At 57.2% G+C, this 21376-nt stretch overlaps 1 protein-coding gene across 2 annotated transcripts; it reads right to left on the reverse strand.

The window, feature by feature from the left end:
- Positions 1-559: 559 nt before the first annotated feature.
- Positions 560-18360, reverse strand: APC2 (APC2, WNT signaling pathway regulator). Of its 2 annotated transcripts, none has more exons than XM_023743263.1 (14): positions 18205-18360; positions 17941-18031; positions 17664-17844; positions 14494-14602; positions 14251-14364; positions 13410-13487; positions 13100-13198; positions 12236-12626; positions 11560-11655; positions 10005-10144; positions 9503-9580; positions 9192-9308; positions 8593-8807; positions 560-7986 (listed from the first exon to the last, which is right to left on the reverse strand). In XM_023743263.1, exons 1-14 carry the CDS (start codon positions 18343-18345, stop codon positions 3045-3047), a joined length of 6792 nt encoding a protein of 2263 aa, XP_023599031.1. In that variant the 5' UTR covers positions 18346-18360; the 3' UTR covers positions 560-3044. The 2 variants fall into 2 exon arrangements, with proteins under 2 accessions (XP_023599031.1, XP_023599032.1); XM_023743264.1 differs by having other exon boundaries at positions 14251-14367; positions 18205-18345.
- Positions 18361-21376: the final 3016 nt, after the last annotated feature.

Here is a 21376-nt window from a genome sequence, read left to right on the forward strand (position 1 = left end):
GATCCCTGAAACCCTTGGGGGCACAGGCATTCAGAACATGCTAGCATGGCTCCAGTTAGGGCAGTGGACACTGAGGCTGCACTGTCCAGCACCCCCTGGCCTACCTGCTAATGTCTCAAAGTGTCCTGCTGCCCTGGGCTGGGAGGTCACCCCTCCCTGCATGTCCCTGGCCTTCAGGTTGGGTCACCTGAGTTTGAATCTAGGGGCTCCAGAGCCCTCCCTCATGCCAGGATCACGGTGAGACATTCCAGCTACCTTCTATGCATCCGCCTGTCCAGTGCTCTTCTTGCACAAATCCCACAGCCTGACCTGCCTCTAGCACATGGACCCAGGGTGGGCAATCTGGATGGAAAACCCACAAAGTACTCCAGCCCCACCCACCCAGTCCTCACCCACTTGAAAACAGCTGTGGAGAGCAAGATTCAACAGCTCCATTTATTAAAGGTGCACATAAGATGCCTGGATCTGTGCCGTCCTTCCACCAGACGATGGCTTTAGGTTGACGGGGGTGGGAGAGGGGAAACTGGGCTATATGTATTTACACATCTTGTAACACTGCAGGGACCCGGGCATAGACTGGAGGGGCACAGAGATAGATGGACCAAAACAACGAGGCTCTGGCTGGGACGCGATGGCCACTGGCCAGGCAACAGACTGGGGCAGAGGGAGTGAGGTAATGCTGCACCTGCCGGCATGTTGTCCCCAATTCAACATCCAGCTGGTGGTGGCTGCTCAAGGTCTTGGGCTGAGGGTGCTCTGGAGGCAAACAGGGTTCCCTCAGCATTGTCAGGTGACTGAGCAGCCCTGAGGGGATCAAGGCTTCATGGGAGGTATCCTCCAGCTCAGGCCTAGAATCAGTTGTCCAGTGACCACCACTCTTCTCAGGGCCCAGGGCTCCCACTGTCCTGCCCTGCGCAGTTGTGAGGTGTGGCTATGCCTCTGTCACGGGAACAGAGAAGGCAAATGTGGCTGCTGGACATAGATGGGGTATGACTCCTGGTGTGCTGGCTGAAGTGAAAGCTGCCCCCTTCTGAAGACAAGGGGCAGGCGGAGGGGGCAGCCAGGGAGGTCTGGGCCTCGCATCAAGTCACAGCAGCCACTCTGGCTCTAGAGGTAGCTCTGGGAGTTCTCCTCATGGCCCATGTGGGAAAACTGAGACAGAATGTTGAGAGCACCACCCAGGGTCTCACAGTGCATGGGTGCTTCCACCCCCAGTACCCATCACTTCAGATTCCCTATGGCTGGGCAAGCTGTGTGTGAGTCTGCATGGCTTCTCCTCCCACCAGGCCATTTTGGGAGGTAGCTGGCCCGTGGTGAGTGTGAGAGCAGACATCTCACAGCCCCTGCTTAAAAAGGAGTTGAGATCACCCAGTTCTGCCACTTCAGGTCAAGGATGGGGACAAGGAGTCCTGGTTTCTGAGATGCATCTGAAATATCCCCCCTTCCCCCAGGGTGTCCTAAGGGGTCAGCTATGGGCTCATGCAACATACTGCCCAACCCTCATTGCCATGGTCCTCTGTGTGCCAGCTCGTCCTAGAAGTTTGGTCATAAAAGGAGTACTTGGTGCATCCAGCTATTCCTGCATCGTGCCTGTGGCCTTCTGAGGCAGAGCCCTGGCAATTGTCCTGGTGGACAGGGTGTTCCAGGGCTTATAATGCAACATGACACAGATGCGTTAGCAGAAGTAACACGGTGTCTGTGGAAGTTGGATCAGTGTGGCCCCCAAGAGCCCCACTGGGGGAACTGAGGACGGTCCAGTAAACACTTCTGCTCTTGGGTCAGCTCTTTCCATGGACAGGGGATAGGGAGGGACAGTGGTGCCATGGGCAGGGACAGGAGCTCCTTCTGCACCTCCACCCAACCTCCCAGAGAAGGGACCTAAAATCTAGTCATCATGTTGCCAGTCTCCGCAAACAGCATCTGCTCCCCAGCCCCTCTGGGGCGGCTCTCATCTGCACTGTGGCAGATCTATGAGCCCAAGAGCAGCTACTTCTCAAAGCCAAACTTCCCCAGGAAAGAGGTCATTGGCTGTATCTGCAGGAAGCTGAGCAGGGACCTCAGCAGTTTTCCCCGCATATGTACACACTGGCAGGGGCCACAGAGGCCCACCAGGCTCCTTGTGCCCCTTGATCTCTGCCTCACTGACTCCAACACTTGAGCATCCCAGCAGCCATGGCCTCTACATATCTAGCTGGTCTGGCCACAGTACTGGGGCTCTAGGCCCTGAACCTCCTCCTAGGCCAGGCGTCAGCCCCACCCCAGTCCCTGCAGCTGTGCCGTCCTGTAGATCCTGGGCTTTGTGTGTCACCAAGGTGAACCATATTTGGCTGACTCTCATCCTCCTTTCCACTGCACCTCACCCGCCAGTTGTTCCTGACTCCCTCCACCTACCTCCCTAGTCCCCCTTTTCCTCCTTTGGTCAAAACCAGCACCCACCCCAGCCAGGAGGGGGACATGGGGTGGTCCCACATCACCCAGCTATCTGCCTTTGCCCTTCTCTCCTTGCTCCTTCCAGGCTGTTCTGACAGTGTCCCCCCCTGTCCATTAGCCCCTGGCTTGGCACCTAAAATGGAGGGGCCTGTCTCTGTCAGGCTCAGCTATACCCCTCCCTCAGTTCAGCAGTCATCATTAAAAATTACCCAGCTGCCCCGGTAATAATGAGCTTTGTCCTCTGATGGATGCCTCGGGCCTGTGCTGGATGGCACCACCCTCTGAAGCCTTGTCCCTCACCTCAGGTGGATGCTGTAATCTCCCTTGGTTCCACGGAGATGAGTGTCCTGCTGAGGCTTAAGCGTAATTGGGCTGGGGGTCAGGAGGGTGGTCTCTGCATGTGGGCAAGGCTGGGACTTGAGGTCCATCGTGCAACCCAATTCCTTCTCTAGTCCCCACAGCACAGAAGCAAGCATGAGATGTGAGGCCGACGTGGGCTGGGGTGGGGCTCTGAGGGCAGGGACTCGGGTGAGTAGGCAGTTCCCGGGACCACCCTCAGGACAACCAGATAGCTCTTGGCCAGAGAGGATGTTCCAGAAAACCAGTCCAGGCAACTATTCTAGGAGTTCAGCGGGCGCAGGGGCTTTCTCCACAGCTGAGTCAGTGGTGGTGGCCACTACCATGGGGCTGGGCACATAGTTGAAGGGGGGCACTCGGGCTGAGCGACTGGGGGAGCCATGCCGGCTGGCAGCAAAGCCTCCCACAGCCACTCCTAGGCCCTCATGGATGAAGGGGGCTGAGGTGGGTGCCTTGGCAGGACCAGGTTTATCCACGTCGCTGCCGAGAAGGGATGTAGGTCCGCTGTCCAGGGCCTGGGGAGGCCCCCTGCTCTCCAAGCTTGGGGATGTGCTGGAGTTGGTCTTGGTGGCCGCGAAATCCTCTGTCTGGACCACTGCATCGCTGGTCTTGCGCTGCAGGGGACTGCCTGGGCACTCCTCTGATGAGGTGTCCATGAGCGGCAGGGCGGTAGAGGGCAGTGTGCTCCGCAGGATATGTGGCACATCCTCATCCCGGATGCGACGCCAAGTGGTGCACAGTGAGGCCACCCTGGGGAGGGGCCGGGCCTCTCCATCGCTGCTGCGGCGGGCAGGGTCAGATGCGGGACTAGGGGCAGCACCCTCTGGCTTTTGGGCCATGCTGATATGGGGCAGAGAGGCATAGCGCTTGACTGCCTCAGGCTGGGTGGCCTGCTTGCGGATGGGCAGACGGGATGGGCTCTCTGAGCTAGTGCGCCTTGGTGGCCGCTCACCAGGGCCTGACCGAGCTGTGGGGGGCTGCTGGGGAATCAGGGCCTGCGGGGAGGATGCCCGCAGCTCCTTGCAACGGGAGGAGCAGAGGAAGACGGTGGGCAGCGCAGGCCCGCTGCGGCGGGGTGAGCCGCCCTGGGAGGTGGAGGGGGTGGCTTTGGCCGTGGACAGTTCCAGACGACGTCGGTGCAGCAGGCCTGGTGATTCCTTGATAAAGGTCAGCTGCCGCTGGAAACCCAAGCGGTTGGAGGACTCGCTGCCACTGGACTGGGCTGAGGCCATGCGCACCAGGCCCAGGCGGCCTCCTCGGGCACTTGGGCACCCCTTGGATCCCACCCGACCCCTAGAGCCTGGCTCTGGGGCTGCCCTGGCCAGGGATGGTGGCACCCGCTTGGTGGGCTTCTGCATGAAGGGGATCCGCACAGGTGACTTCTGTGTCTTGTGCTGCTTGGCCAGCAGGGCCCGCATGGGTGTCTTGGACACCAGTGAGGCCCCGGGGCTGGGCAGGGGCCCCGAAACATGGGCAGCCGGGAGTGACCTCCTGGGCAGGGGCTGAGAGGCAGGGGAGGTCTGGGAGGAGCTGGATGAGGGGGTCTTAGTGAGGCGGGCTGGTGGCGTGGCACTCCTCTGGAGGGGGCTCAAGGCTGCAAGCTCTGAGATCTTGCCAGGCCTGTGCAGGCTTCGAGACCGCTGCTGCCCAGGGCCCAGGGCTTTGGTGGGAGCTGCTGGCTGTGTGGGGCTCAGGGGTCCCATCTTCCTTGGTGTGGTGCGGGGGCCAGGGGTGCCTTTGGGCTGAGATCGGGTGGCCGGGCTGGGCATGTAGATCACTGTTCTTCCTCGAAGCATAGCTGGCATCCCAGGTGTGGTCTTCTGAGCACCGCGCAGCTTCTCTGAGCCAATGGGCAAGCAGGGGCTGCTACTGCGCTGGGCCAGGGTCACATCCCGTTTCTCTGGCCGGGTGGCACTGCTCGCCTGCCCCTTTGCTCGTGTCGGCCGCCCTTTCCTGTGCAGAGAGGGCTGTAGGGTGGAGCCCACTGACAACCCTGAACCAAAGGACAAGATAGAGTCAGACTCAGATGAAGCCTCCTGAGTGGCTGCTGCCGCGGCCTGGTGCAGCCAGGTAACAATGGAGTTGGCGCCCTCCTGGATGGCACGCCACTCGACGCTGTCCAGATCCGAAGCATGGTCTGACCCTGCTGCCTCCTCGCCATGCTCCGACGGCCCCTCTGATTGCTTGTCCAGCCGGGAATCTCGGGGCTTGCGACGTCTTGGATCTGACACCTGTGGGCAGCGCCTGGGCATGGCTGAGCCAATGCAGCGCCTTAGCATCTCCACCTTGGCCCGAGAATTGGGATAGCCATCATTCCCACTGCCAGGGCCCCGGTCCTTGGTGACCACTGGCTCATGGGCTCGGATCTTGCCGGCCTCAGGCTCAGGCTCGCTGAGGGAGCTGGTGGAGGAGCTTAGGGAGTAGCATGGTGGTGTCTCATCAGCAATGAGGCTGGGCTGGGCCCGGGTGGACATTGTGGCCTTGGGCACAGCCTGTGCCTTCTTCCTGCCAGCCAGGCGCTCCCTCTTCACTGCCTGGGAAGTAGCAGATGCCCACTGGGAGGGTGTCTCCCCCGCCGCTGTGGACAGCTCCTCATCCGAGTCGTTGCTGTAAAAGCAGTACACAGCCTCCTCAGTAGGCGTTGTGAGGCATAGGGACTGCAATGCCCCCTCCCCATGAGCTCGGCCCAATGGGGGGCTGTTCCTGTCTGCACAAGCTCTTGGGGGCTTTCGGAGGGGCAGCTCCAGCCCAGCCCGGTTCTTGACCAGCCCTCGGGCTGGCTCCGTTCTGCGGCCTGCACCCCTAACCCTGTGCCGGTGCCCAGTGGCCTGCTTGGCAGGAGCCTCTAGGCCTGCTGGCTTCTGCCTGTCCCCACACCCACCAGGTGGGTCCCTGGGAGGTCCCTGCAGTGTCTCATCGCTGAGTGAGGCCACACTGAAATTGACCTGCGTGCCCTCTGTCAAGTCAGTGCATGAGTTGTCCTCACGGGCCGGGGCGGGCACCAGCATGTAGACGGGCATGGGAAGTGCACAGCGGCCAGGCACTAGTGCTGAGGCCACCTTGCGGAGTCGGGTGGGCACAGCTGTACCCAGGCAATCCCGCAGCAGCTCCAGCTCCTGGTTGGTGGCAGGTGGTCCTTCAAGGCAACCACTGGCCTCATCTCGACAGCAGTGCCCAGCAAAGTGCTGGCTAGGGCCACCACCCCCGCCAAGTTCGGGGCAGGCTGGGGGCAGCAGCCGCAGTTCAACATCCTTCTGCACGTAGTGCTCATGCAGGGCCAATGCACTGAGGCTGGAGGCACACGAGAAGTTTTCATCTGGCTTCTCCACAGTGAAGCGCACACTGCCAGCGTCTAGCTCAGAGGGCAGCCAGCGGCGCTCTCGGCAGTCGGCGATGTCCAAGAAGCGCTTTACGTAGCTTTCCCACTGCAGGCTGAAATGGGTGGTTTCATGCTCACCAGGAGGTGGGGGGGCCAGTGGTGGTGTCTTGCTGCGGCTCGGTGGCATGGTCTGCCCAGGGCTGTCAGGCAGCTCGCTGGGGCTGACTGTGCCACTGCCCAGCCCACTGCAGGGGTCACTGGGGATGGAGCTGGCAATGGATGGGCTCTCAAAGCTGCCCAGTGAGCTCACTGAGCTGCAGCGGCTCAGCACCAGTGGTGTCTCTTGCACACAGTTCTCGGAGGAGCTAGACGGTGTGGTGTCCTCCACCCCCAGGCTCCGGCCCCGAGGGGGCACAGGGATGGCCATGGGCAGGGAGGCAGCAGCCCCTGGCCCATGCCAGGCCCCATCCAGCTCCGCCTCGCTGGGGCCAGCCTCCTCCAGCCCCTCCAGGGACGAGTCACTGTCATCCAGGTCCCCTGCCTCGCTGGGTCCCGGGTGGCCAGCCGAGGACAGTGAGGACAGGGAGCTACAATGGGACAGGCAGAGCGGTGCCGCCTCTGCCGCCAGCTTCTCAGGAACCTTGTTCAGACCCTCTGCAGGTAGCCAGGCCTGTTTCCGGGTCCCAGGGACCGGGAGCCCCACACGAGCCCTGGCAGTGTCCTTGAGCAGTGGCACATGCTGATAGGTAGGTGACAGCTTGATGGTGCGCACACAGGCATCGGTGGCTGCAGCTTCCCGGGCTGCTGGCTTAGCCTGGCCACCCAGCAGGTTGAGATCAAGTTGGCTGGGCCGTGTCTGGCCACAAGAGGGCCCCTCTCGGTGCTTGGCCAAGGAGGTCAGTGGGCAGGGCCTTATGTGGTCACGGGGACAGTGCCCATCACTGGTGCTGCCACTGTTAAGGCTGTCATTGGAGAGGCTGGCATGGGCTACCTTGAGCCGCAGCAATGGGTGAGCTCGGCCACTGGCCTCCCGCCGCCCACCCTTAGGCCCCCGGCAAGGAGAGCAGGACTGGGCTCGGCCCTCCCGCAGTGCCTCCTGCCCGGGGTCCCCAGAGCTGAGGCTGAAGCTGTCATCGGATGATGTGTGCAGGGCTGAGATGTCCTCCACCAGCCGGTCGATCCGAGCCACTGCCAGTGCCAGCTTGGCCTTGGCCCTGGCTGCCAAGGCTGCCTCCCCACCGGCCTCCTTCTCTGGGCCACTGCGATGGGCAGGTGGGGCACGGGCCAGTGCCTGGCCTTGCAGTAAGTTACTGCCCACAAAGAGGGACAGCACAGGACTGGCAGGCTCGGCGGTGGCGGCCACAGCAGCCAGGGAGGGCACATCATCATCGTCGAAGCAGCCCGAGTCTGAGGCATAATCCTGGGCCAGCCCATCCAGGTGCCGCAAAGGTGGCAGCGGCTTCTTAGCGGCAGCCTCGGCCTCAGCCTCAGGCAGGTCCTGCTTCTCCAGGTGGTCAAGCGTCTGGGCCAGGTGCCGTGCATCCAGCTCGGCTTCCAAGGCCCGCTGCTTGCGCACATACAGGCTGGGCACACAGGCACTGGGGGAGATGGCAGTGGCCGCTGCCTGGTACTTGGCAGGTCGGTGAGCCAGCAGGTTGCGCAGGGCGGCGGCACTGCCCATGGCAATCATTTTGTGTTTGGAGTGCACCAGGTTGCGCAGCATGGCCACGGCGCCCAGGTCCCACAGCAGCTCCTGGTCTCGTGGGCTGCGGGCGGACAAGTTCCAGAGAGTGCCACAGGCGTTGCTCACGATGGTCAAGCTGTGTGACGTCAGGTGCTGCAGCAGAGTCTGCAGGCAGTTGTGGTCCCGCAACACCTGCCTGCAGCACAGAGGGGTATGTCAGGCGGGGCCAACCCTCGTCTTACCAGGAGCAGGGGGGCCAGATTCAGCAAATAAAAATATAAGGCATCTGGCTGAGTTAGAATCTCAGAGAAAAGAATAAATATGTAGTATAAGTCTATTCCAAGTATCAAATGGGATAGTATCAAATTAACTTGTGTTAATTTTATTACTTAAAAGAAATAATATATTTATTAAATAATTGTAATAATAAGTTAAAAATACTTACCTTTTAAAATAAAATTTAGTGTATCTTATTTTAGCACAATATCTCATGTGATATTTGGGATAAACATACTATAAATTCTATTTTTAAAAATACTAAGTATCACTTGTAAGTTGTTAAATTAATAAATATTTTATTAATAGATAAAATATTTAGCAAAGTATATCTCCTGCAATATTTGGGGATACTAACATTACAAAACTTAGTCCCAGAGGACAAACCAAGGCTGCAGCCTCAGTGACAGTTCACTACAGACAGGACCTGCCACCCCAGCCCCAGACCACACCTGGGGGCCCACCTTCCCGCAGCACCCTCTGTGGTGCCCTCTGCCCTCCATGATGTGGGGTGGGATGGACCCACCTGTAGTCCTCTCGGGTGGCGATGAGGCTGGACACGTTGCGCAGGATGCCTCCACCGCTCTCAATGATGGCCAGCGAGTTGCTCTGGCACTTGTAGGTCAACGTGCTCACTAGGAAGCCCAGGGCACCATCCACTTGGCAGATGGCCGCCTTGTTCTCCGTGCTGTGTGCCGAGAGGTTCCACAGGGCACTGAGCACACTCTTCAGGGTGGACTCCTAGGCATGGGTGGGACAGGTGAAGGTCAGTGTGGGGGGCCCAGGCACCGGCCCCACCCACTTGGCCCTCTCCATCAAGGCGCAGACAAAAGGCTGGAAGGAAAGCACCCAAATACATTTTCAAATAAAAGCAAAAGGCAATAAAACTGGTCCTCACAGGATCTCTCAGTTGAAGGGATGGAAACCCCAGGCCTGTCTGAGGACCACCTGGTAAGCTAAGTGGTAAGTTGTTTGGTTTGACTCCCCGCAAGACAGAGAACTCACGATCTGTTGCCAGTGTCTCCCTGTCCTGTGGCTGGCATTAAGCAGCCATGGCAGTGCCCTCTCCCTGGGTCTCAGGTGCATTCCTACCCCCCTACTCCGTCGTGCCCATCCAGTGCCTACCTTGGTGGCTCGTAGGACACACTGCATCAGGGCGGTCATGCTGCCGACCTCCCTCAGTACCTTCTTGCTGTTGATGTCAGCCCGCCAGGACAGGTTGCGCAAGATGCTGGACACCACCTGGGTCAGGGTACAGGGTGGGCAAGATGGGCCCAGGGCCCCCTGCCCTCAACCCCACATGTGGTGGGGCTACAGAGAGACTGAAGGGGATGCCCATCACACCCACAGGAGAGGGGACTCTGTCGGCAGGGGCCTTGGACAGTGGGACACTCAGCAAGGCTCTCCCCATGCCCCACCCCACTCCATCCAGATACCTGGTGAAGATCCTCGCTCTCAGAAGCCAGTTGGGCCACGATGGCCTCCATGCTGCCACGCCGGGCACATAGTGTGGCCTGTGGGGTGCCACAGGAAATTCATGCCATGGCCAGTGGGGCAGGAGCCATGAGGGGCTCCACGCCCCACCTTCAGGCTTTCTCCCTGAGCACCTACTATGTGCTAGAGCTAAAGCCTCGGCATCCCATCCTCACCACTATGGCAAAGGGATGGCAGTCATCCTGTTGCTTTGATGAGGAAATTGAGGCTGAGACAGATGCAAATACACAGCCTCCTCCAGCCAGAGGCCCCACTCTCTGCAGTAGAGCAACCAAGAAGGTGGTGGCCAACTGAATCCAGCCACAGTCCCTCCTTTCACGGCCCTCTCTGGGCCTCACTCTACCCACCTATAAATCAAGGACAACTTTCCCCGCCTCTCAGGGCTGTTTTGAGGCTCAGACAAGGGTGGGGGGAGCATTGACGCCACCTGCCCGCCCCAGGCACCTTGTTGGCGACGTCCCCAAAGGTGAGGTTGGTGAGGGTCATGCCAGCATATCTGCGTAGGGCCAGGTTGAGTGGGTCCTGGGTCATCTTGTGCATCTCATAATCCACCTGCAGTAGGTCAGCCACAGCCTGCAGCCCACCTATGGGGACATGGGAGAGTGCACAGGGAGGTGCAGGGGGCACCCCAAATGAACCCCAGCCTTCCTCCCAACCTCTGCCCATTCCATTCCCCTGCTTAAGTGCCCTCCCTCACCCTACCCCCAGGTCTGCTCTCCTCAAGCCCACCTTTGAAGCCCAACTGCTCCAGGCAGCCTGCCGCCAGGCTGGCATGATCCCCTGGATACTCTGTGACCTCCACACCCACCTCCTTTCACATTTCCATTCACACGTCTTCAGCTTCTAGGCCTTTGCGTGTGCTGTTCCCTCTCCCTGGAATGCTTTTCCCTGCTATTTGCTCAGGTTCCTAGCTCCCTTCTGCTCTCAGGTCATGAAGGCCCTCAACACCGTAAATGAAAACCATTCCAAGACCATTAGACCTCCAGCCTCTGATGACTGCCACACACACAGTTCTTTAGTCACTATGAAAACTAGACTCTCACTTTACAAAGAGTAAGCAAACGTGGGGGGAAATGGTCAGGGTGAGTAGACGAGAAAAAAGTTGTGCCCAACCAGCATGGCTTAGTGGTTGAGCATCGACCTATGAACCAGGAAGTCATGGTTCGATTCCCGGTCAGGGCACATGCCTGGGTTGCAGGCTCAATCCCCAGCAGGGGACATGTGGGGGAGAGCTGATCAATTATTCTCCATCATCATTGATGTTTCTATCTCTCTCTCCCTCTCTCTTCCTCTCTGAAATCAATAAAAATAGATTTAAAAAATATTACATATATATTTTTTTAAAAGAAAAGAATTAACTTGCAATTCAAATACAAGATGCCCTTCCTGCTTCACTGAGCAAAGACAACAGAGGCAATTTGTGCATTTAGGGGCTGGGGCTGTTGGACACTTCTGTGGTTTCCAGATCGGGGGTTTTATTTGGTTTGGTTGCTACTTTCCTCATCTTTCTGCATCTTTCTAAATAAATCCAGCCAGAGAATAAACTCCCCAGCTGGGAAAGGAATGACTTAAAAGGTATACACTCTCATCAGTGTCTGCTGTCGTCTTGTCCTGGTTGCAAATGCCCATTTCTGTGCAGCCAGACCACAAGAGATCTGAGTAAGCCTTTGAGTGTGTGATCATCTGCTGAGTGAGAAGCAGTATCTAATTTTGTAGTAACTGGAGTAAAATTAAGCACATTGATGAGATTTTTGTCCATGTTTCAGTTACTTTAAATGATATTATAATGCTCCTAAAACTTCACAAGGTCTCCCCTTCCCCAACAACTCTGATTCTGTGTATTAAGTTGGAACCTCTCACTTTTGCTCTTGGCTTCCTGGCTACTTCCCTATCCTCTGAGCTCAGGACTATTAAGGCTGAAAGCCTGCCCTGGGCTGAATGAGGCCCAGAAGCCCCAGGCCAAATGGAGGGGACATGGAGGAGGTAAAGGTGCACTTACCCAGCTCATTCATGGCACGACGATATTCCTCATCGAAGGACAGCTTCATCACCGCACAGGTGGCCTGGCAGATCTGTGGCTCAATGGGGACTGGGGCTGTGGGCCAAGGGACCAGATCAGAGCCGTTCCAGTCCAGGAAATTACCCCCTGTTGAGTCCTACCCTCCCTGCCTTCACCCCCACAAAGACCCAAGCTCTGCAAACCACTGCATGTTTGGCACCTGTGGGGTCACTCCCAGAACAGTGGCCTCCTTTTCTAACTCTTCTTAAAATGAATAATAAGGTGCCTGCCTCACCCAGAGCTGAGACAGGAGATGAAGTTGTGTTGGGTGCTCAGGACCTTTGGGTGGTGCTTTTGTCATAGATTAACTTTGTGATCAGCTGCCCAAACTAGGAATCTCAAAGTCAGCACCCATATTTCTGGTTACACACAATCCATCCATGCATTCAATGACTGTTTCTTGAGCTACCCTACGACCAGGGCATAGGTTGCTGGTGGCTGTCTTTTTGCCAGTCTATCATGATAAAGTCGCCATAGGCTTCAGCCCACACATAACACAGAGGAAGTTCAGAGAAAAGGCCGGTGGCTGCTAATGAAATCTGAAATTGCCCTGCCACCCGGAAAGCCCAAGCTCTGTGCTCATTGCACAAAGGTGGCCAGGGAGGCTTACACTCACCGCTGCCTACCCCGCCTGCCTTGGTAGTGCTGTCCTGGGCCTGCAGCCAGTCCCAGCAGGTCTCACAGTAGGCTCGGATCTGCTCTAGCACGTGCAGGACACGCATTTCCTTGCGCGCCAGGCCCTGGTCTGGCTGGGAGAAGACGATGTTGTGCAGTGCTGCATTGGCACGCATGCGTGCATCCTTGGCTCCGGGCACCCCAGGGGTCCCATTGCGACCCCCAGCCCCATCTTCTGTGCCATGCAAGATCTGCAGCAGCAGTGGCAAGCAGCCTGAGCGGCGCATGGCCACACAGCTCTCGGGAGAACTGGACATGGCGAGTAGCGTGCGTGCTGTGTCCTCCTGGTCCCGTGTCGCCAGCATTGACAGCAGCCAGAAGACCACCTCCACCTGTGGCGGGGGAAGGGGGACAGCGATGGATTCCACCTGGCCCCAGTCTGTCTGTCCATCCTCCCCAGCCAGGGGTGACCCCCATGCTCTGGGTGACTCACCCTAAACATGGTAGGAGTCCTGTGACCCCAGCCCAGGAGAATCACTTCCTCACCCCCACCACCCTCACCTTGCATCCCCCATGGGCCACCACACACCCGTGGGGAGATGGATGAGAGGCCTCAGTCCCTGTGGAGATGCCCCCAGCCCATGAGGACCAATTGCCCATTCCACCGCCCTCACTGGGTACTTCTAGGGGTAGCCCTACATCTAAGTCTAGAGTGCTCACCCAAACACATAGGACAGGTATCCCTGCCCACCTCACCAGGCCCCAGACCACATGCTGACCCTACCAACCTCACCACACCCTAATCCAGCTGGCTTTCCACTCCCCACCCTGCCTTTCAGTGCATCCCAACTGGACTCCCCCTTACCTTGCTGTTGCCTGGCTGAGGGGCACCATCCTCAGGGTGCACAGGGACCTTAGTCTCGGGGTCCTCATCCACTGGCACCGACTTTACTGCCAGCAGGGCCTGGGAAGAGAACACCAGCCTGGGGGTTATGGGAGCACCACAGAAAGCACCCTGACTGCTGATGCTGGCCACACTCCCATGATGATGTGGTGGAGGCTCCACCTATACCTATACTCTGGGCAGGGTCCTCAGGGTACCCTCCTTCCCGAGGGGGTCATCACCCCACACACACACACACACACACCAGGGCCCTGACTGCTCCTGCCAGTACCTGGGGCTCAGTCTGCTGCACCCGGTCCTGCGCAGACAGCAGCTCCTTGTCGATTTGCTCCAGGCGAGAAGCACGGATCTAGTGGCAGAAAGGCACACATAGCTTGCTGTGGCTGACCAGGTCCCCGCTCTGACCCTGTCCGCTCTGATATAGCTCCGCCCACTGTCCTAACCCACCCACCTCTGACTTTGCCCACTCGCTGATTTGGCCCTGCTCACTCTTCTAATCCCACCCCCAGATCTGACCCTACCTACTTTAAGGTATGGCCATTCCCACTGTCCAAACCCCACCCTTGGCCCTAACTCCACCTACTCCTTGATATGGCCCCCCCACTCTCAACCCTAGCCTGATGTCTGACTCCACTCACATCTTGACCCCACCCATGGTCCACGCTCCCTAGTCCAGGCTCTGACTCCACTACTCTATGATTTGGTCCTACTCACTGTTTGACCCTTCCTCATCCTTCTAGCCCCGCCCCCTACTTAGGCCCCATGCTAGACCTGCCCACTCCCTTATTTGGTCTCACCCCTATTTAGATCCCACCCATCCTAGACCTACCCACTCCCTGATGTCCCCGCCCACTGATCGAGTCACCCACGGTCTGTCCTGGCCTCAGTGTTCTCCACCTCTGAGCCTGGCTCTGCCCTTAACCCCATCAGGCTGCACCCACAAACAGCTCTAGCCTTTGGCTCCACCGCCTGAGCCAGACCCCGCCCACAGCAGTCACTGCCCTCTATCCCAAAGGCACCTTACTCCGCCCATTAATCCAGACTTTTCCCACAACGACCTCTCCGTTCATCCACGGCGAATAGCCCCGCCGCGGCCCCGCCCTCCGCCGCACCTGCGCCCGCTGCACCATCTCGTCAGAGGTGCCAAAGCGCTCTTCCATTAGCGTCCGGATGTGCTGGGACTCAAACTCCAGCTGCTGCCGAATCAGGTCCATCTGCATGGAGAACTGCTGGGAAGAGTGGGCAGGCCGCAGTGAGGGTCCGTCCCGGCAAGGGCCTGGGACCTGCCGCCACCCCCCTGGCCAGGGGCGGGGCGCCCACAGCACCCTTTCCCCTCTCTCCTCCCACGTGCTCACCGTCTCCACGTGCGGGAGCTCCTCCAGGCGCTTGGACAGGCCCTGCAGCTGGGAGTAGTACCAGAGCTTCTCCTTTTCCTCCTTCTCAATCTCATTCAACAGGAAACACCTGAGGGGGCCGCCCGCAGAGGGGGAGGTGTCATTACGTGTGGTTTATTTTGATTTTAATAATCGCTTGTTGAGTGCTTAGTGTATGGTAAGCTTGTCAAACTCAAAGGCTAACATGGGCCAAATAAACAAGGTTTAAGTTTATGTGGGCCACAAAAAAACACAAAAGGTCCAATTTTCTTTTTTTAATGCCTTTAAAAAATTTTTTTTTAACTTTTGTTGATTTTAGAGAGGAAGGGAGAGGGAGAGAGAGATAGAAACATCAATGATGAGAGAGAATCATTGATTAGCTGCCTCTTGCACGCCCCCTACTAGGGATTGAGCCCGCAAGCTGGGCATGTGCCCTTGACCAGAATAGAACCCAGGACCTTTCAGTCTGCAGGCCAATGCTCTATCCACTGAGCCAAACCGGCTAGGGCTAAAAGCTTCAATTTTCATAGAAACGTAAGTTTATTTAGATAGAGACATGCTGAATACAAAGGGCTGGAATAAATGAGTAATCGTTAACATAAAATAATAGGACATTTTAATAAAAATTAATATTTTTTCTTGAACATTAACTTACCAGATACTGAATAACTGCACAAATTAATAAGCATAACGCAAATAAATCTATTTTTCTTGTTCTCCGAAAGCGAAATATTTCCTGTTGTGCATATCAAACAAGTCAGTACAGGACTAATGATATGGCAATCAGCTGCTAAAATATTTGCTGCTAGTATTAGTGGAGAGAAATGGTGCGCCTGCACGTAAGGCACATAAGGGAAATGAATGCAACGCAGTTATAGTAATTAGTCATTAGCAAATGTTGTAGTTAATTATTAATAACTAGAGGCCCGGTGCACAAATTCGTACATGGGTGGGGTCCCTCGGCCTGGCCAGCGATCGGGGCTAATAGGGGCCATCTCACCCAGTCCCTATTGGGGCCAGCCAACCTCCTGATTGGGACCAGTTGGGGGGGCTGGGGGGGGGAGGGACTGCGGGAGGTTGGCTGTGGGAGCGCACTGACCACCAGGGGCCAACTCCTGCATTGAGCGTCTGCCCTCTGGTGGTCAGTGCATGTCATAGTAACAAATCGACCAGGAGAGTGGGAGTTCGATCACTCACTGCCATGTGTGCTGACCACCAGGGGGTGGTGCAGAATGAAGGAAGGCCCCAGCCAGCAGCCAGCAGCTGGGGAAGGGAGGCCTCCTCCGCCCACAGCCAGAAGGCCCCGATCGGGCCTGATCGCCAGGTCAGGGCCTAGGGACCCTACCTGTGCATGAATTTTTGTGCACCAGGTCTCTAGTGTGTGTGTGTGTGTGTGTGTGTGTATGCCTAAGTGACCATTACAACCAGTCACTATGATGTGCACTGACCACCAGGGAGCAGGAGCTGCCCCTGTGGTCAGTGAACTCCCACAGGTCCCTCTGTGGTGCTGCTCAGCCAGAAGCTGGGCTCACGGCTGGTGAGCACAGGTGTGCGGTGGGAGCCTCTCCCGACTCCACCGCAGCGCTACTGAGCAGGGGCAACAGGCCGGGATGAGCACAAGTGGCTCGGGCTCTTCCCTGGCCGCCTGCCGCTTGGCGCACTGCTACATCCCTTGGGGATGTCCAACTGCCGGTTTAGGCCTGATCCCCAGGTGGCTGATCAGGCCTAAACCGGCATTTGGACATCCCCTGAGGGGTCCTGGATTGCGAGAGGACACAGGCCAGGCTGAGGGACCCCCCGCCCCCCACACGAATCTGTGCACTGGGCCTCTAGTTATGTATAACATGATATTATAAAAATCAAGTTACAAAATTTTTATTAAAATGTTTCTTACATACCATTATATTGCCTGGGCCATAAAATAAAAATATTCATTGTGGGCCACGCGTTTGTCATGCTTGATGTATGGCCAAGTTTAACAGGCAGCATGGCAAAGTCTTGCCCTTGGTGTTCCCCCAAACTAGGGATGGGTGGGTGGGGCATAGAAAGTTAATTAAAAAGAGAAGGTAGCCCTATCTGGTTTGGCTCAGTGGATAGAGCATCAGCCTGCAGACTGAAGGGTCCTGGGTTCAATTTCAGTCAAGGGCACATGCCGGGGTTGCAGGCTTGATCCCCAGTAGGGGGCGTACAGGAGGCAGCCTATCAACGATTCTCTCTTATCGTTGATGTTTCTCTCTCCCTCTCCCTTTCTTTCTGAAATCAATAAAATATATTTTTTTAAAAAAGAAATAGAGAAAGTAGTTCCTTTGTAAATTCTGATTCTCAGAGAAAGACTCTGAGGGGGGCGCTAACACGTCCCCCAAACTCGATAATCTCCCTCTAGGCTACATAGAGGAGGCTTCCAGCTCAGATTGCTCCAGTTGTAACAGATTTGGCTCTACCCTTAACCCCATCTGGCTGCACCCATGCTCTGGGTGAGTCATCCTAAACATTTGATTACTTTAAATGATATTATAATGCTCCCAACCTAAAACTTCACAAGGTCTCCCCCTCCCCAACAACTCTGATTCTGTGTATTAAGTTGGACCTCTCACCTTTACACCGTGTGGGGAGACACTGCTATTCCCACCCATTTTACAGAGCAGAAGTCTGAGGCTTGGAGGGGCTAGAGGACTTGCTTGACATCACACAGCAGCAGAGCATGGACCGCCAGGTCTCTCTGACCCCACACAACCTAGCCAAGCTGAGCAGAGCGCCTGGACCCTGCCTCCCTCTGCTGCCCCCTCCCCTCCAAGTTTCTTGGGCTGCAGCCCTTTCTTCACAAAGACTGCTTTGAGTCCCTCTGGCTCCAGGCCTAACTCTGAGCCCTGGCACTGTCCCTGGTGATGACTGGGTGTTGGGGACCCCTGGGGACGTCTCCTAGGAGCCCTCCCCTTTGGCAGGAAAGTCCCCTCCTCTTTGTCTTCCAGCTGAGGTCAGCTGTGACAGGAAAGTGGGTGGAGGAGCCACAGAAAGCTGGTGCCTGAAGTGGAGGCTCAGAAGGTGGGTAGGACTGGCTTAGTGGGTGGTGCACATGCTGATGGGCCAATCAAAGGGCAGAGACTACAGGGACAGAGTCTGGCTGGGGGGCGGGCCAGTGGTCAGTTTCTCACCGTTCTCTGTCCAGTTCCTCCAGCAGCCGGATGGTGGCCCGGCTCAATTCCCCAAAGCTGTCCTTGGAAGTCCCGGAGCCATGTACTGGGCTTCCCTCAGGGGTTCGGCCAGCAGGCTCAGGGCCCAGGGCTGGGGGCTGGAACTTGAGGTTGTACAAGCTGGTGATGTCCATCTGCAGGGCTGGATGGGAATGGAGGGAGAGGGCGAGGTCAGCACCCCTCCTTGTCCCTCCTCCTCCCAGCTCACCCACTATGTAGAGGGGGCCCCAAGGCTCACCTTTCAGCTGATCCAGCACCTCAGTCTGCCCTGAGGACACCAGCACTCGGGCCTCCTGCTCCAGTTTACCCTGTAAGTGCTTCAGTACCTCCTGGAGGTGGGAGCAGGAAAGAGTGCTGGTCGTCATGGCCACTGCCCTGAGCTGCCCCAGATCCACCCCCCTGTGAGATGCCCTTGGCCCTGCCTGCCCATTTCTGGGGTCCAGTGCCCTAGTGTCTGTCCCTGTGACCCAGGTCCATGTCCTCTGCCCAGCCCTACCCCCACCTTCATGCCAGATGTCTCTGTCTCCAGCTTGGACAGGTGGCTTGAGTTGTCTCGAAGCTCCTGCCTCAGGTGACTGTTCTCAGCCTTCAAGGCCTCCACTTGCCGAACCAGCTGTTCGTAGGGTGCCACGGAACTCGTCATCTTTAGCTCCTGCAGCACCTGTAGCCACAAGGTAACATGAGGCTCTGAGGAGGGACTTACGCTGGACCTAAGCCCTAGCCCTCCCACCCAACCCTGGAGCTGGGTCCCAGGTGGGAGAAGCTGAAGGCAGGATAGAGCTGGCCCAGGGAATCCTAGGGACAGATGGTGTGGCAGACGGAGTGACAGACAAAGGCAGGAACAACAGGAGAGAGAGACAGAGCCATCAGACAGGTATTCAGACAACCCAAACACCCAACTGACCAACAGACAGATACAGAAAGACCTGCATTCTCACAGCTGGGTTCCTGGACACATGTGCTTATAAACAGCCAGCAGATGGACAGCCAAGACTGTGACAGTCTAACCCAGCAGATGGACTGGCCAGCTCAGTGCCACCAGGCTTACAGCCAGAGAGAGAGAGAGACAGACAGATGGATAGCCAAGACACTTTCCCTGCAGCAATGTAGCTGCCCAGAGGCTGGGTGGACAGGCTACCCACTGATCCAATTGACAGACAATAAAAATGTCACGAAGGTTCTAAGAAACCAATGGACAGGCGACAGTGGAGCTCCAGACTGACACAAGCCTACTATGGTCACCCTGGGGATTGGGAACCCAAATGCTCTGCAGCCCCCACAGCTCCTCCATCAGCAGCTGGATCTGGGTAGCTACTGTGTGGCCCAGGACCCTGCAGTCAGCCCTCTGCCAGCTCCTGTGGCCCCCCAACACCCCAGGCCTCATCCCTGGGCTCCACCACTGCCGCCTGCTTCTTTGTGTGTCTGGCTGCCGTTTCTTGCTCAGGCCCAGCCTTCTCCCTCTGTCCAGCAGGCCAGTATCTCCTCCCTCAGCTTGGCACTCCTGCCAGAGCCTTCCTGCCCCACCACCTTCCCTCTTTGTTCCCTCAACATTAGCGCTCCCCCTCCCTCTGCCTTTGTCTGAGGCTCACCAATAGCAGCCCATCCCCTCTGCCACCTCCTCCCTGGGAGCCCCCTCCCCCTGCCCACCTGTGTCCCCTCCCCAAATCAGCCAGCCCTCCTCTGCCCACAGGGGATACCCTTCTCTCCCTCCCCGAGCTGGCCACACTCTCATTCACTTGCCCATTCATTTCCCTCTCTCTCTTTCTACCCCTAGAAGGTCCCTGCTCACCCTGAAGTCACCAAGGACACAGATGGGCCTGGAGTAGGGGTGGGGGCTCTGCCCAGGTGTGGGGATAGCTCAGGCATTACAAATTGGCTCCAAGGACCTACTGCATGCCTGGCTCTGTCATTTGGCTTCCTTAGCATAGTCCTGGGTCTAGAAGGACAGACAAGGCATAGCTGGAACCTAGACATTGGGCATGCTCAGACAGGACATGCTGGAGGCACATAGGCCCCACCCCCTCTGCTGAACTCAGTTCCCCCATCTGAGGAATGGAAGGAACTCAGTCTGCCAGGCCCATCTAGTGAGCCGATGTGAGGGTTAGGAGGAGGAACAGTAGTCACTCAGCAAACACAAGTCACAGGTCAGACGGGGAGATAGTGTGTCAGGTGGGGGAGGCCAGATGCTTGTGGGCCACAGCCTTTGCCTACTACCCTAATATCGATCCTGCCCAAGGCTCAGTCAGGGGCCCCAGCTGAGAATCAGGCCTGGGGTTGCGGTAAGGTCCCTGGGGTCTGGCTGGAGCCCTGATTCCTGACTGAGGCCATCATGCTGCACCTAGCCAGGGGGAGCACTAGGTTAAGCACAAAGCCCAGCATATCCGCCCCATTCCCTAAACCCAAACTTCCTTCTCAAGCATCCCCCCAACACACACACGCACATGCACACACACACGCACACACACCACCCTTGCAGGGCCAGCTTGGAATACCATCACTCCCCCACTCCCCCTGCCACTCCTGCACCCTCATTAGATGGAGCTTGGCAACATGGCAACAAGCCCACCCTCTGGGTTCCCCCACACTCAGTCCTGGGTCCTCACCTCCATATTCTCTCCCTCTCTCTCTCTCTCTCTCTCTCTCTCTCTTTAAATATATTTTATTGATTTTTTACAGAGAGGAAGGGAGAGGGATAGAGAGTTAGAAACATTGATGAGATAGAAATATTGATCAGCTGCCTCCTGCACACCTCCTACTGGGAATGTGCCCGCAGCCAAGGTACATGCCCTTGACTGGAATTGAACCTGGGACCTTTCAGTCCACAGGCCAATGCTCCATCCACTGAGCCAAACCTGTTAGGGCTCCATCCACTCTCTTACCAGCCCCTCAAGCTTTGCCCAACTGGACCCTCCTTCTCCCAGCTCCCCACATCTCTCCCATCAGAGAAGCCTCGCTGGCCCCCCATAGTCCACTTCTCATTCACAAACACAAGGAAACTTTGAAAGTACTGGTCAGATGCCATTCCTCCCCTGCTTCAATAGCTGCCATGGCTCCCCAGTAACCTCATCATAAGACCTGTCTCCTCCATTTACCCTCCACTCCCTTGCCCCAGGTCTTTGCACATGCAGTTCTCCTGCCTGGAGCACCTTTCCTGACTTGCCATCCTTCACAGCACAGCTTCCTCAAGGAAGCCCTCCTGCCTGCCCTTCACCCATCAGGAGCGTCCTGGGGCCTCCCTGAGATATGTCTATCACCAAAGGAAAAGCACTGATAGCTGGCGGTTCCTCTAATTAAGGGATGAATGGCCAAATGTCAGCGGAGGGTATAGCACAGGTGTAGCCCAAAGGGGCCCTTCTCGTTCCTTCCATCCAAACTCCACTTACTGAGAAGGACTGACTCCCGGAGAGGTGCAGCACCTCCCCACCCCACCCCACAGGCCTGCCCGCAGACTGGGAGATCCAGGTATTGAAGCTTGGACATGGATGTGTACGTGGGACCCACTGCAGCGACACGGGTGCCCACCTCTTTGGGACTCAGTTTCCCCTCCGGCTCCACCCTGGAGACTCAGAGGCTCCAGAGCGAGTGCGGGCCTGCGCAGCAGAGAGAAGTGGGGGGAGGGGGGAGCATGAGAAGATCCCCGCAGAGGCGGAGGCCGCGCCCCCTACCCTCAACCC

The sequence above is a fragment of the Myotis lucifugus genome, unplaced genomic scaffold (assembly GCF_000147115.1).
Source record: "Myotis lucifugus unplaced genomic scaffold, Myoluc2.0 scaffold_383, whole genome shotgun sequence".
NCBI lineage: Eukaryota > Metazoa > Chordata > Mammalia > Chiroptera > Vespertilionidae > Myotis > Myotis lucifugus.